The sequence below is a fragment of the Oryza glaberrima genome, chromosome 3, assembly GCF_000147395.1.
Source record: "Oryza glaberrima chromosome 3, OglaRS2, whole genome shotgun sequence".
NCBI lineage: Eukaryota > Viridiplantae > Streptophyta > Magnoliopsida > Poales > Poaceae > Oryza > Oryza glaberrima.
Genome location: NC_068328.1, coordinates 26123151 through 26139185, shown reverse-complemented (window position 1 = coordinate 26139185; position 16035 = coordinate 26123151). Strand labels below are relative to the sequence as shown.

The 16035-nt window shown below is 39.5% G+C and overlaps 2 protein-coding genes across 2 annotated transcripts; both read left to right on the top strand.

Moving 5' to 3' along the window:
- The first annotated feature begins 3034 nt into the window (after window positions 1–3034).
- LOC127765011 (uncharacterized) lies at window positions 3035–3716 on the top strand. Its single transcript, XM_052289809.1, has one exon. It carries the CDS (start codon window positions 3115–3117, stop codon window positions 3697–3699), a length of 585 nt encoding a protein of 194 aa, XP_052145769.1. The 5' UTR covers window positions 3035–3114; the 3' UTR covers window positions 3700–3716.
- Window positions 3717–9944: 6228 nt separating this feature from the next.
- On the top strand, window positions 9945–15246 carry LOC127767758 (putative homeobox protein knotted-1-like 5). The gene is made up of 6 exons (XM_052293195.1): window positions 9945–10098; window positions 10150–10223; window positions 10345–10476; window positions 11042–11153; window positions 14541–14791; window positions 14932–15246. The coding sequence occupies exons 1-6, from the start codon at window positions 9945–9947 to the stop codon at window positions 15169–15171; spliced, it is 963 nt and encodes a 320-aa protein (XP_052149155.1). The 3' UTR covers window positions 15172–15246.
- Window positions 15247–16035: the final 789 nt, after the last annotated feature.

Here is a 16035-nt window from a genome sequence, read left to right as displayed (position 1 = left end):
GTACAAATAATCACGAGTTCGTGCATGCTGCAACTTTGAATCTCCAAATCTCTGAAATCTGAATATAACTAAGAATTTCACTAATTTGATGTCGCAATTTTTTTTTATCCGAACTGAATGGACATTTGGGTTAAAAAAGGACTAATCAATTTCTGTTCGATCACACATGGCCGATCTCTTTGACTCTAACCGATAGCCGATTGATGATCAACAATCACTTATTCGAAGTCAAAGAACAAAGACTAGCAGAAATTAAGTACATGTGTGTAGCATGCTCTGCACATATTAGCCAGCTCTGACGGCTGAAGAACGTTCTTGCCAGCCGGCGTTGGCGAAGAACGGACGGGGAACGAAACGACGACTAGGAGTGGCCATTGGCGTTGGCAAGATGTTATTCTTCTGCAATGAAGAGACTGACCAAGTCGAGAGCTAGAGAGAGTAAATGAGATGTTCAAAGGGTGAAGCTAACGCCTGCCTCACCCATGTAGTTAAGCTATTTCTTTCATTTCTAATAAGACCCATATAACTAGATTTATGTCATTCGGCCAAGCTTTGTTAATTCACGCATTAAGTAAATCTATTCATTGTTAACCAGAACTTACCGTTACGCTAGGGCCAGTGCTCCAGTCTCTCTAACCCTACGGAGGATCCAGAAAAATTCTTAAACCCGGGCAAATTTTACTACATCGAGTATTTAATATAAAAATATTGCAAATTAAAAAAACAATATTAGTGGCTCACCTTTAAGGGTCTACCCATGCCTGCAAACAACCCCTCCTCGACCTTACCTATTTAAGAGCATCACCGACTTGTTTTCATTTTAAAATTTAGGGATTATTGGTGAAAAGTTGGCTCTAACAGTTCCCCTAATTAACTGCTCAAAAATTGAAATCCCCTTCATCTGCTCTTCATTAATTAGTTGGACATCATTGGCTCTCAGTCCACCATGACCAAATCGCGCACACGGAGGGAGCGGAGATCAACAACTTTGATAGTAAATTTGGAGGTGGCCTAGGCTTTAAGGAGTCAAGTATAGACTATTTCTTGAAGAGAAATATATCTATTATTTCTTAAATCCTCACTAGAGATTTATAGGATATAATTTTGAATAACTGTAGAGGATACTCCAATCCTCCCCTCACCCGATCTGTACGGGGGCTGCTAACTAATTGGCGCGTGCGCGCTAGTAACGGAACTGGCGCCCGCGCCAACTAGCGCTTGCCACGCGCTGGCGCTTTCTTTTTTTTCGCGTTTTCTTTCTTTTTTTTTGCCATCATTTTCGTTTATCTTTTTTTCGCTTTCCCTCCCCTCACGGGTTTTCTTTTTTTCGTGTTTTTTCCGACTTTTTTAATCGCTAGCATACGTGTTTTTAAAAATATTTGAATCGAAAGTTTTCAAATTTTAACTTGAAAGTTTTTAATTTGAAGAAAGTTTCAAATCTCAAGTTGAAAGTTTTCAAATTCGAATTGAAAGTTTTTCAAATTTGAGATAAAAAGTTGAAAGTTTTCAAATTTTGACTTCAAAAAATTCAAATTTCGAGTTGAAAGTTTTTAAATTTGGGTTGAAAGTTTTCAAACTTTAACTTCACGTATATATTTCTTTTCAATCTGTTACTTCAAAAAATCTTAAAAAAGAAAAATCTTATTTTTATTATCGTCATTACCTAAAACTAACAGATTAGTTACATTAGATATACTTGTCTTCGGGGGGAAAAAGTCATAGAGAAAAGGAAATCCGGCGTGCCACGTGTGCATTGCCGGCGCGTACGCGCCAGGTAGCTTTTCCGGATCCACGTAAGTATTACTGCTCAAATAAGACAAACAAAGGGTCCTAATCTGAAGGAAAAAACAAATCATCCTCAACTACCAAGAATAATTAGCAACAATATTTTCATCTTGAAGGTTTTGGAATCTTGGCCACAAAACAGCCGTCTCCCAGAGACAAAGTAATCCTGCTGTCAATTATCAATCAAGTGTCAACCCACATCAACCGTACAAGTGGCAGTCGTCGCTGTCAGTTGATAATAACGAGACCTAGCTTGGCTCCCGGCCAGTTTCTATTCCACGTGGTCGGCTGGTCGTGAACCTACAGGGTGACCGATCAGCGGCGCCTGTGCCTGCCGGCCATCAGTTTCACTTCGCCGTCGACAGTGGCGAACCTAGAAAAAAATTAGCCGAGGTCCACTACATAGTAGTTATCTAATTATTTACTAGTATACTAATCAAAATAGTATAAATTAGTTAGAATTTAATAATTTTACCCGGTGTCATGTGACACCAGTAAATTGTACGTGGGCACGCCACTGGCCGTCGACGTACGCAGCCTCTCTCTCGCGGGCGCGCGCGCAGCGACGTCCCGACGGCGCCGATCGAGGAAGACGGTGACCGCGCAGCGTGTGAGACGGCGACGTATCCTAGCAACCCACAAATGGTGACCACAGACGTGCTAGCTAGCTGGCTACTTGATCCAAGGGACTGCGACGTATATGCAAACAACCATTGGCTAGAAGAAATACAACTACTATTTAGTGACGGACGTATCATCCTCCAGGAAATGAATGCCATCGCACTAGTATAGGATAGATTTTCATGGATGCCGCCCCCTTTTGTTTCCATGCGGTCCGTATGTGGAACCGCACGAAAAAATAAGGGGACCGGCGGCGAGATATCGCCCGCACGAGAAAATCGATTTTCACGTGCGGGCGTCCTAATCCGACCGCATGGGATAATCCTCATTATCCCGTGCGGTTGACTTAAGAGGACCGCAGGGAAAAATCGATTTTTACGTGTGGGCTTTTTAAGTGAACCGTATGAAAAAATACCTCCTTCCTTCCCTCCCACTCACTTCAAAATTTTCACATCCTCTCTCATCATTTTTTCCCTTTTTCTCCTTCAACCACTCCCCTCTCTCTCTCTATCTTATCTCTTCCTTTTATTCTCCTTTCTTAGCCACACACCCAGATTCCCCACACCTCTCCCCACCTTAACTCCTCCCCCCTTCCCCTTCTGTTGGGCCGGCGATGGCGGCGGCCGGGCGCGGCGGCGACCGGACGAGGCAGCGAGACCTTCTCCTGGTCGTCGTCCTCGTCGTGCACGTCGTCGCTCGGCTCCGTCTATGACAGTGCCGTCGTCGCGTGCGTCGTCAAGGCAGCGAGCGGGCGTCGTCAAGGCAGCGGACGTCGTTGTCGTCTCTGTGGGGAACGTCCCCGCCGCCAGCCACCTCCTCACCGCCATCCACCACCACCCTCTCCGCGCCCTCGCCGCTGCCCCTCGCCACGCCGCTCCTGGGCCACCTCCTCTCGCGCCGTCGCGTCCGCGAGGCCGCCTCCGTCGTCCACTGGATCTGCCGCCCGAACTCCCCGCAGCGGCCCAACAACGCCACCTTCACCTTCGTCGTCGCGGCAGGCGAGCTCGACGGCGACGATGGCGACCGGGCGAGCGTGGCGTGGTGGCGACTAGTGAGGCGGCGGCGAGCGGGCCCCACCCAGATCCGACGAGTTGCGGCGGCCGGTTGCGTGCGGGCCGGCGATTTCCGCTTTTTTTTATTTTTGTTTCGTGCGAGCGGAATAATTTGACCGCACAGGATAATCGATTATCCCGTGTATCCCGTGCGGTTGAGCCGCCCGCACACGAAAATATTGATTTTTCCAGACACTTGGGTGTAGACGGACAAATCATCCGCATGGAAAAATCATTTTGACTGCACGGAAAAATGCTTTACATAGTAGTGTCGACGAAACCAACTTTCTTGAAATGCCACTGTACAAACGTCTTTGCCCTAGAAATACTATCGTCGTTATGTTTCCGTTAGCACCCCTTCGTTAAGTGCTAAAAAAGGCCATTTTACTCCTACGAATTGCTAAAAAGTAAATTAAAACTTTTGCTCTTTTCATAAGCTTACACTAATATATAGGTTGTTCTTTACACTAAATTATTATAAATTATTATAGGTTGACTGGAAGAGCAAAAGTTTAATGGGCTTTCAGCAATTTGTAGGGGTAAAATTGTCTTTTTTATAGTACTTAACAGAGGGCTACTAATGAAAATCTAACGGTGATGATATTTTTGGAACAAAGACGCTTCTATGATGGCATTTCCGGAAAGTTGGGTTCGTCAGTGCCATTTCTTGGATTGAAGCTTCTGTTGATGAAATTGTTTTGATTTTCTCTATAAAATAAGGATGGACTAGAGATATTCGATAAAAATAACCAAACACAACACAACTATATCATATTTACATTGCAATCGTATAAAAAGTAGAGAACAATCACCAAATTAAGATAAAAAAGGAACATTCAACATACCAAATATAGTATAATTAATAATACCAGAGTCGCTTATCCATGCCGACTGTTTTCTAGGACACGGGATAGGCGGGTACCATATTACAGTATACAATGCAAGTGGACGGGGTAGAGGCATATGACAAACGCCTACCGGATGGCTGGCATAGTCACTGGCGTAAAGAAGTGGACATGCTCGAGGCGAAGGGGTATATATATAGTCACAAAATCCAAAAGATGAAACAACGATTGATTGCCTCATACATGGTCAGGATATACTTTAATTATCTATTTTATGTGTTGTTTATGGAATGTTGGGTGATGGTTAATATAGGCAGCTTGGTATTAAAAGGATGTTCTTGGGGATGTGGGCCGAAGCGGGATGTAGCTGGACCAGCCAACCTACCTCGCCTAATGAATAGGTCCCTCCGTGCTACTATTTACATACCTCTATCTCCTTAATCACTCATTATTTTTGCCGAACTTTCCTTATATCATTTTCTCTAGCTAGATATCTATAGATCATATGTCTAATTCTTGAACGAATTAATAGCTTGCCCGTCGACTAGCCACCCTTCCATTTTCTAAATTATTTCTCTAACTAGAAAACTTATTTAATTTGTACATCTCATACTTTTATTATCGTGCGAGTTTAATTGGTATGGCAGGCCAATGCTATCACACTGATAAGAAAAAATCATGGCATGGCAAAGATTTTGCCACGCCACTCGCGGTGGCGCCATGAACAATGACGAAGTTGCACTATGGAGCACTGTTCTTGGCACGACTGAATTATTCTGCCAAAATCCTGTGATTGCAACATATATTTTTGAAATAACAGTATGAAAGGATTATTTTAATATTAAGAACCAAAATAATAAATTCCATTCTTCATGTTACAGTGTTGTCGTTGATGTGGGGGTAGGCCGCAACAATCATCGCGGAATTGATCGGTCGTCCATTCATCTAGTGATGTAACAGGGTGCGATGCCTACTTTCTCTGTTATATATTGTAAGTTGTTTTAGTTTTTCTTTCTAAATCAAAATTCTCCGGTTTTGGTAGAGTTTATAGTAACAATATAATATCAAACAACTTATATAATGTTATAGACACTAGTGTATTTGTCTATAAATTCAGTTAAAGTTAGAGAAATTTAACTTAGTCCATAAGCTAAAACAGGTTACAATATGAAACGAAACAGAGGGAGTATTTATATGGGCCTGACTGCGAGAGCGACTGATTTGGGCAATGGACCTGCATATGTCCTTGCCTGAATGTTCCCTCCTTGTCAAGCATGAATGATTAACAAGCATGCTCAGATCGACCTCACACTGCTAGGATGGGAGATTAGTCGTCATGCTGATTTCGCGCGTTAATTTACTGGTTTTTGTTTTGATTCCTCGCCAGGAAATTAACACGATTGTTCAGTTAATTTGCGCATGAAATTAAATTAACTAACGTTGCACATAGATATCACTGTAAAAGTAGCTTGCGAAAGGTCTCGATCACACTGAATAAATTGCAGGGATAAAAAGTCGATGTACGATCGATGTTGAGAGGGTCAAATTAATTAAGCTGGTTTGCAAGAGCTTAAATCTGAAATGAGAGACTATTCAGCGCGTCTGAGTTAGTTCACCGTACCACTTTCAATTAATTTGATCGATTTAGAAAGCTGATCACCTTCAGATGCCACTGTAATGTGGACCACCTTTTATACATGCTATACCTAGGAGCATTCCAAATTTACAATGCACGCAAGCATATATAATATGCAAGCTACACTGTGAGAGAGTCATTATCTAAAAAACATGACCATACGCATTGGATATGATGAATAATTTTGGTTGCAAGATGCTTTGATTTGGAAAACTTAGGTGCACTAGCTAGTCAATATCGATGCCTTCTTTTGGCTAGCTAATAAGCAAGCCGAAGCTGATTTTAAATTTTAGGATTTGAGTTTAAGATCAATTAATTGATCTATAAAATTCGAAGTCATTTTTGGGTTATATAATCCAGAACTAAAATAATATGCCTATATGCAAGTCGAGGTTTCTCGTTCCAGTGTCAAGGTCTTTACTCCCTCCGTCCAAAATTATGGGGTGGCCTTTTTTTTTTCCTTAGAGAAATCAAACTCGGTGGTTTTTGACTAATAATTATACTAACAATATACTCCCTCTGTCCCTAAATATTTGACGCCGTTGAATTTTTTAAACATGTTTGACCGTTTGTCTTATTCAAAAACTTTTGTGAATATTATTCAAAAACTTGAGTAGTAGTAGTATATTTAACAATGAATTAAATGATAGGAAAATAATTAATAATTACTTAAACTTTTTGAATAAGACGAACGATCAAACATACTTAAAAAAGTCAACGACGTTAAATATTTAGGGATGGAAGGAGTATATACTAAATATTATGCATGTTAGATCATTAGATTCATATTTGGACTACTTTTTGTGATGTTAATTTCATATTCGTTGGGAACAAAACATGAAATAAATTATTAGTCAAAGTGTATGTCAGTAAAAATCATGTAAAAAATATATACCAATATATATTTGGGATGGGGAGGAGTATATCGGTAACCAATATGCATGCCACATAAATATGAGAACTGTCAACAACACTTTCTCTGTCAATGGATAATAAGGAAGTAAATTGCAATTAGACGCTAGAAGCAATATCTTTAGCACATATTAATTGACATGCTCAATGGTAGATGGAGCCTAAGTTTTACCGTCCATCTTATTTAAAATTATTTTATTATTAGTATTTTTATTTGTATTAGATAATAAATTAAATACGAATAGTACTTTATGCATGACTTATTTTTTTATTTTTTTAGAAAATTTTCAAATAAAACGGACGGCCAAACGTTAGATAAGGAAACCCATAACTACATTTAAAATGGGATGGGAAAGTAGTATTAGATAATACAAGATTATTTTGAGACTATACGGTGTTTGGATCTGGATGTTTAGACGCTAATTCGGAGTATTAAACATATAGAAACTAATTATAAAACTAATTACAAGAGCTAATTTGGTAGACAAATTTTTTTAAGCCTAAGTAATTTATAATTAGCTTTGAAGCTTAAATTAAGCTCTTTCTATATGCTTTCCTTGAATTGAATCTCCTTGCTGACAGTACTAACTCACTCATCATTGCTCTTGTGATCTTTGTCATCGAATAAAGTGCATTTATGATTTCATGTCGTTGAATCGGTTGCCAAGTTAGCACTGTTCAACTGAATCGGCTGCAGGTCGATCGCAGAGACGACAACGCACGAATGGGACCATGCATGCGCTCCCCAGATGGCAAGCTAGATTCCGCTGTCCTGCAGCATGCATGGATTTTGTCACGGTCGTACAGATGGCTATACACACACACGCAAAAAAAAAAAAACAAACTTTCCGCATCACTGTCCGTCTTATATAATTTTTTTTTATAATTAGTATTTTTATTGTTGTTAGATGATAAAATATAATTAATACTTTATGCGTGACTTGTCTTTTTAATTTTTTTTATATTTTTTTCAAATAAGACGGACGGTCAAACATTGGACACGGAAAGTCAAGGTTTGTCGTTTTTTAGGACGGAGGGAGTAAGCTGTGACGCTCATTAGAGCTAAAAGATAATTTATAAGCAAATATTTATTTATATATGTATTAACGATAATTAATGCTGAAATAATACATAAAATCATCGGAATTAATACTAAATTTAAGATTTAAATTTAAAAATATGATTGCGACTTATAAGCTAAGAAGCAATTAAGGCGCTGTTTGATTCAGCTTAGAATTATTATAATCTAGATTATTAAAAGTAAGCTGAAACAAACAAATAACTTATTATGATAGATTATTACAATCGATAAGCCAGATTACTATAATCTGGTAATCCACTCCAAAGGTGGTTTTTTTATATTATTGGGTGACTAACAACAAGCAAATAGCTAATAATCCAGATAAACAAACAGCTAACAACTTATTATATGTCAGCTTTTTATAATACAGCTTGTAGTAATCTAGCTCAATAATCTTATTCTGAAACAGATTATTGAAACAAACAGGAGCCGAAACATATGCAGATTATTGAGCTAGATTAAACAGGATCTAAATTAAACGATGTTGTGGCTATGGTTTACTCCCTCCGTCCCATAATATAAGGGATTTTGAGTGGATGTGATATAATCTAGTACAATGAATCTAGGTTGTGTCACATCCATTTAAAATCCTTTATATTAAGGGACAAATCAGGAGTAGTATATATATGCATACACGGTTAACGTAGGTTGATAGATGATGATCATCAGACTGAATGACATTATTAAGCTCCCTGGCAACTTTAATAAATCTGGATGAGTTTTTTTTTTTTTTTTGGATGGAAGGAGTATATGTGTGGCGCCGTACGAACTGAAGAATGGTCAAAACGTTCTTGCATATATGCTTTATGTCAAAAGAACAATTGGAAACACTGTAGGAGTACATGATTCTTCCCCTTTTGGCAACCCATCCAAAATTAAAATAGCTTTTCATATCTCAGCCAGTGAATTATAGCCACGCGTGCGATGTAGTACAGTACATTTTCCGTCGGCAAAAGAAAAGGTAAGTACATTTATATATTTGTTGAAGGTGTAGTGACGACTGAATTAATTAAGGCGATAGCAGGAATTAACGGCATTGATTAATTTAGTGGTGATATGAGAGATATGTGCATGCTGAGCTAGCTGACATATTTGTTGTGTAATAATATCTCTGCACTACAAAAGCTGGACCCTCTTGTGGTAAAAAAAAAGAAAAAGCCAGAGGCCTTGTCTTATATATACTCCAGAGTATTTAGGGGGGAAGACATTGATCAAATAAAGTTGGCAACTAGTTTTTTCTCTTTCTGATTTTTAAACCAAGCCATCTCTCCTGTAATATCAATTTGTCTGAAAATGAAGCTTTTCATAGTATTGCATTCCTATGGTTCACTTTCATATATAGGGAAAATAGTAAGAGGTATTACAATTTTGTATGGAAATGTAAATCCTGTAGGATTGGACATGCATACCATTTTAATTCCTATGTTTTCTTTACTCTTGTGTTTTTATTATCCTATGAATTAAAAGGGGACTTAATTACGTGTGTGTTTCTATCCTCCGAGAGTGTAATTTTTGGTCTTCAGAGAGATACTTTTAAAGGCACCACAATCTTTGATGTAATTTTAGCAGGAAAACGATGTAGTTTTTTTTTTTTTCACGTAGCTGCTTGTTTAGTGTAAAATTTGCTAGAATTACAAATAATCTGAACGAATAGAGTATATACCTTCTTGGTATCACCTAAAAGACATAAAAATCTCCTAATACAATTAATAATGGAACTATAAAGTCTAGTCCACCAAAATTGATTATTAATTACTCCCCTTATTAATTTTGGAGCACAATTTTTTCCCCTTATTTTGTAAGCACAAACCATGTCCTTTCCCTCTCAATCACTCAATATCTGATCCAAGTACTAAGAAAGGTGACCCAATGTACAGAAAGCTTCTCCTTGTTGCCCTAATGTTCCAATATATTGTCTCTAACCTCCTACCACAAACAATATTAATGTGTAAACCTCAGTGAGATAGCCTGGATCGATTGTCCCAAGAAGATAATTCACAGATCACACTCACATGGAGCAACTCCATCTTCTCCTTGCAAGCGGTGGCGGATCCAAGGCCAGCACCACAATTACTCCCTTCTGCCTCGCTCGAGATCATGCGTCCACTTCTTCGCCATCGCCGGCCGCCGTGGCGGCGCCGGCGCCGCCGCCAGAGGCGACCTCAGGCTCTGAGCAATCCATCCATGGCAGCGGCACCGGCCTGCAATCATCGGAAGCAATGATCAAGGCCAAGATCATGTCGCACCCTCTGTATCCGTCTCTCCTGAGAGCCTTCGTCGACTGCAAGAAGGTATATAAATTATATATACGTAACGCCGTTTTTGTTGGTTTCTCTTGTGTATATTTAATTTCCATGCGAAAAAATTGTGTTCGTCATGCATTAATTCTTTGTTGTACTACTGTGTGTTAAGGTCGGAGCGCCACCGGAAGTTGTTGGCCGGCTCTCCTCCCTCGCCGTCGTCACCGACGTCCCGCAGTACTCCGGCGACCGGTGGCTTCCTGCACAACAGCCGGCGGCTGACCCTGAGCTCGACCAATTCATGGTAATGGATGATACATGTGTTGATCTGTCATCTGTGTCTTGTATATATACTACTACATCCGTTTCAGGTTATAAGAGGTTATAAGACTTTCTAGCATTGTCCATATTCATATAGAAATGTGAGCAATACTGGAAAGTCTTATAACCTGAAACGGAGGTAGTACTAACTAATTAAATACCCATACGATGCAACGGGCAGGATAACAGCAAAGCGAAAAGGGCAAAATAAAATCATTCACTCTCTAATCGTCGTACCATCTTTGATACAACTTTTTACAAGAGTATGTCGAGCTAAACAATTGCTCATAGTAATGAACAATTAATTGATATAAATTATACACATTTGTATTTGATTTATATGATGAACACTGATATCATGGACCCACACGGTAGTGGTAACGACGGTCAACATTTAAAATAGTATAGATATATATTCTTAAGCATGATGCTGGAGCTATAATGCTATGTATCATAAAAAAAGTACTTTCTTTTTTTTATCTTTTGTGCACAGGAAACGTAGCTACTGTTACATCAAATTAAGTATTTATTTTGTCTTCTGTGCACAGGAAACCTACTGTTACATGCTGACGAGGTATGGGCAGGAGCTAGCGAGGCCAATCCAAGAAGCTGAAGAGTTCTTCAGGGGCATAGAGGAGCAGATCGACTCCTTGGCACTAGGTGCATATACTCGCACTATTTGTCAATTGATCATTGGCTTTTCCCTGTTCAGATCTGAATAATGTTGCGACAGTGCGTGCCAGCAGCTTTTGCTGTGCAAATATCGTCCTAGTACACACGCTTATTTGTCGATTAAATTAAAAGGAACAAAAAAAGAAACCACTACATAACATAGTCCGTGGTCCCTTATCTCTAACAGTTCTAATACTGAGTTATTTGGCTTTAAATCCACAAGTGAGCTTTGATTTACGCTAGTCTATAATAGTTTAAAACATGCATGAATCATTATTAAATAATCAGTTTTTTTAATTATGAACGGTTAACTAGAGATGCGCATATGGTCCCTTAATCTAGAATGGTTCTCAGAGAATTATTAAGCTGATAAAAACTAAACCCATGTGGCTCTAATCGTTAGAGGTCATGGTGGAGTGATAGATGAACCACGAATATCTATGATCTATCTCGTCATATATAGTCAATAAACAAATTAAAGTAAATTTTACAAAATTACAAGTACTTTAATTGAACAATCGCAAAACAATACATTTTTAGCCAATGTATCAACTACAATTTTAACAGTAAATTTATCACGAAACTATACATTTAAGATAGAATATGATAAAACTATATATGATTTAGTAACAAAACTACAAGTTTTACACCAATGTAATCACAAAACTATAACATTTGAAGATAGTATAATTAGTGCTAAGGATTTAAACTAAAAAGTTTGTAGTTTTGTGACAATTAGTATTAAATAAATAGTTTTGTGATGAATTTAGTGCTAAATCTGTAGTTTTACGATACAACGTCTTAAATTTGTAGTTTTGTGCTACTTTGGTCAAAGTATATGTAGTTTCATGAAATTTACTCAATAAATTAAGATTATGTTGCTTAGATATAGTGTGCTCATTCACCCAAAGCTCTTACAAATCATTGTTGTACTTTGATCTAAGAGTTAAAATTACTCTTACCTCTCAGGTGCGTAGAGTGCATGTGTCAACGTACCATGACATGTGACATTCTACGAGTAGTAAATCGCACTTTGCACATGATAAAACGCATCATACACGCATGTTTTCCTTTACACCAACGTTAGTATATGTATTTCATCACTTCGCACAAGATGTTGTATTAAGTTTTTACTATATTGTCCTATGAAAAATTTGGGTGAAACCATGAAAAATAAAGTGTAAAGCCTAATGGACCACGTGAAAGAAGTCTTATGAGATCAGATCTAGTCATTTTCTCGATTTGGGGGGGGGGGGGGGGGGGGGGGGGGGGAGAGAGAGAGAGAGAGAGAGATCTTGCTATACGAGGTTTCCACATGACATAGCAAGAAATTTGACTTGTTTTGATAATTTGACATATTGTGCAAAGTGAGAAAGTGCGTGTTAATTAATTGGTCAGGAGCAATGTGACACAAACAACAATTTACCTCGTGCAAGATCAAGTCAATTTGAGTTTTGGTTTTGCGATCGAGATTATATTGTCTCAGAGCCCATTGTATATATATTGAGAAACCAATTAATTAGATTTGATAAATCTACTACATGTTTGCACCATATATATTTTTTAGGAAACCCTATACATATAAGAATCCATAATTTTCTTGACCGCTAAATCCGCCAAAATCTTCAAAGAGCCTCAGCCAAAAATTATCAAGCGGAGAAGACATTTCTTCCTCTCTTTGATACAAATTCCCATCTCATGAAATTTCTATTCAATTCATTTTAAAAAAATAAAGGAATGGCCTTTAAGATAGGATTCCATAATTGCAAATTATTTTTTACTAAAAAAGAAAGCAATATGACTGAAAAGTGGATTTTAGACCTGGCTGACTGACATGTTTACGTCTCATATTAGCTAATGTATGTGGAAGCCCTATGAACGTCTGTCAAATCATATTTAAAAACTTTCCAGGGCCATACTGAAAAAGAGAAATTGATTATGGTTGTTCGTTCTCTATGGAGAGATACACTTAAACCAACCGCAAAATATATTTTGGGGGCCAGCCGCCAAGTGAAACCATCGATTTTAGAGTGACAGGAAAATACGTATTTGAATTGTAGTTTGATTTGCATCCATATGCAATTATGCATGCTTGTCATTTTGCTGGCATGACCCGTACGTGGTCCACCCAAATCACATGTCCAGTCATGGACTCATGGGTTCATGCATACAAGTATATGCTAGCGGGATCATATAAAGGTTGTGTTTAGTTCACACTAAAATTCGAAGTTTTGGTGAAATTAAAACGATGTGATGGAAAAGTTGGAAATTTATGTGTGTAGGAAAGTTTTGATATGATGGAAAAGTTAAAAGTTTGAAGAAAAACTTTGGATCTGAACACGGCGAAAGTGGAGTATATCGTTATATCTCTGCAGCTGCAGCAGCAGAAACACTGTGCTTGACGTCATGGCATTAGCTCTCAAGCACCCCTTTTCTTTGCCGGCCAAATCTGTGCATTATTAATTACTGCATCTAATATAATCGATGATTATTACTCTGTCCCCTGCATGTCCGCATGCATGATTAAATATTGGAGGTAGCTAGCTACAGAATTGGCTTGATTCATGCACGCATGAGCTCTCACGTTGCTATATATGGATCCATGCATGGGGATGGGGGTGTGCAACAGTGCAAGATTGAGTTTAAGTTCGGCATGTCTGGATTGGTTTGGGTATTTATATATTAATTAATGCGACAGTTTTGCAGATAGCAACAGGGAGGGGTTACTAATTGTAAACTGAAATTTGGCTAGCTAGTTTTATTTGCACCACTACAAATGCTACTTATATACTTTCCTTATTCCAAAATATAAGAGGTACAAGTACCATTAACACAAAGATCAAGAAAAAATATTATTATCTTCACCTTTGGATAACCCTAATAAATATAATTTATATGCACCCAATGAGATAATTGAGATCTTAATAAGGGTGAAGGATTAAAATAAATAAACTTATGGAAGGGAAAGGTACTAGTTAATTGAATGCACACTTTATATTATGAAACACTGAAAAAATAGTTTACGCCATATATTTGTAAAATGGAGGATCAAGGGATTATGACACAAAATCAATATGAGAGTACAAGTTACTTTTGTTTTCTTTGCTTTTAAAGAAATGCAATTTCAAGAGGAATTTGACATTAATTATTAATTGCTTTATCATGGTGATGGAGATACCTTTCTCTCTCTCTCTCTCTCTCTCTCTCTCTCTCTCTCTCTCCTTGTGTACAAATTGCAATAGTATATGTACTCAAATCATCATTAATATTCCTTCATAATAACACACAGTGCAGCTAGAGGATATATATACTTATCCAAAATATCATTGATCTGTCGTGATGAAGCGTATGTATATATATATATCTCATCTGCAGACGAAGACGTTATCTACGACTACGAGGACGAGGTCGCCGGCGGCTTGCCGGAGAAGAGCGCCGCATTTGGAGAGAATGAGGTGACGACGACGACGAGGAGGCACCTCATGAACAAGTACAGCGGCTACCTGAACAGCCTATGGACGGAGATCTCCAACAAGAAGAAGAACAGCACGGGGCATCTTCCCCGTGACGCTCGCCACAAGCTCCTCCAATGGTGGCACCTTCACTACAGATGGCCCTACCCATCGGTACGTATATATATCACACCACGCCATGGCTCTTAGCTGCTTTTGCTAGCTTGAGCTCGCGCTAGCTAGGTAAATGATAGTACTCCATACACTGATCTAGCCGGCCGGCATGGTGTACGTAACGTGTATGTGTTGTGCAGGAGGCGGAGAAGGCGGCGCTGGCGGAGTCGACGGGGCTGGACAAGAAGCAGGTCACCAACTGGTTCATCAACCAGCGGAAGCGCCACTGGAAGCCCAAGCCGGCGGCGGCCATGGACGCCGGGTTCTTGCAAATGCACCCGCGGTACGGCGCTTCTTCCAGCAGCTCTCCCGCCGCCGCGCTCCGGGTGGAAGACGGAGGAGGAGGACGAAGTGCGTATCATCCGCGTGGTGGACCGTGATGCGAGAACACGTATATATGGCGCACGTACGTACGTACGTCGTGTGATCCACGTATAGTACGACGCGGGCGCGGCGCCATCGCCATGTTTTGCGCGCGAGCGCGGTGCGCGCGGCGGCCGCGGATCAGATGCATATTCTCCTAAATAATTTGCTTGACTAATGCTAGTAATAATGTTAGTGTCTATCTACAAAGCTGTACTAATTAACACTAGGGGAAAACTCCACCGGTGGAGAAATGCTTTTTAGTCCCGGTTCATGACCCGACCCCCTGTAGTCCCGGTTTTCAAACTGGGACTACCAATCCGAACTAAAGATCGCTATCTTTAGTCCTAGGATTTTTAGTCCCGGTTGGTGTTATCAACCGGGACTAAAGAGAGGGTAGCGGCAGTCCACCAGATGATCTTTTTTTTTCTTTTTTATTTTCTTGCGAATCGAGTGGTATGCATATCGTCAAATCAAACCCCAAATCCATATCACAACTCCACAACACGATTCACAGATTCATCACAAATTCATTCACAATATTCATTCACATATTCATTCACAACATCACAAATATATTCACAATATTGATTCACAGGTTCATTGACAACATCGAGTCACATACTCATTCACAACATCACAGATTCATTCACAATATTGATTCATAGATTCATTCACAGATCAAAACATCCAAACCACAAATTAAAAAAAATAAAAAAAAATCGACTCACCGGCCGGCCTCCCATCCCGCCGCCGGCCGGCCACCCATCCCGCCGCTTCCCCTCCGGCTGGATCTGGGGGAGGGGAGGGCGAGGCCACCGGCGACCGGCCTCCATCCCGCTGGCCCGCGCCGGGCCGCTGCCGGCCATCCTCCATCTCGC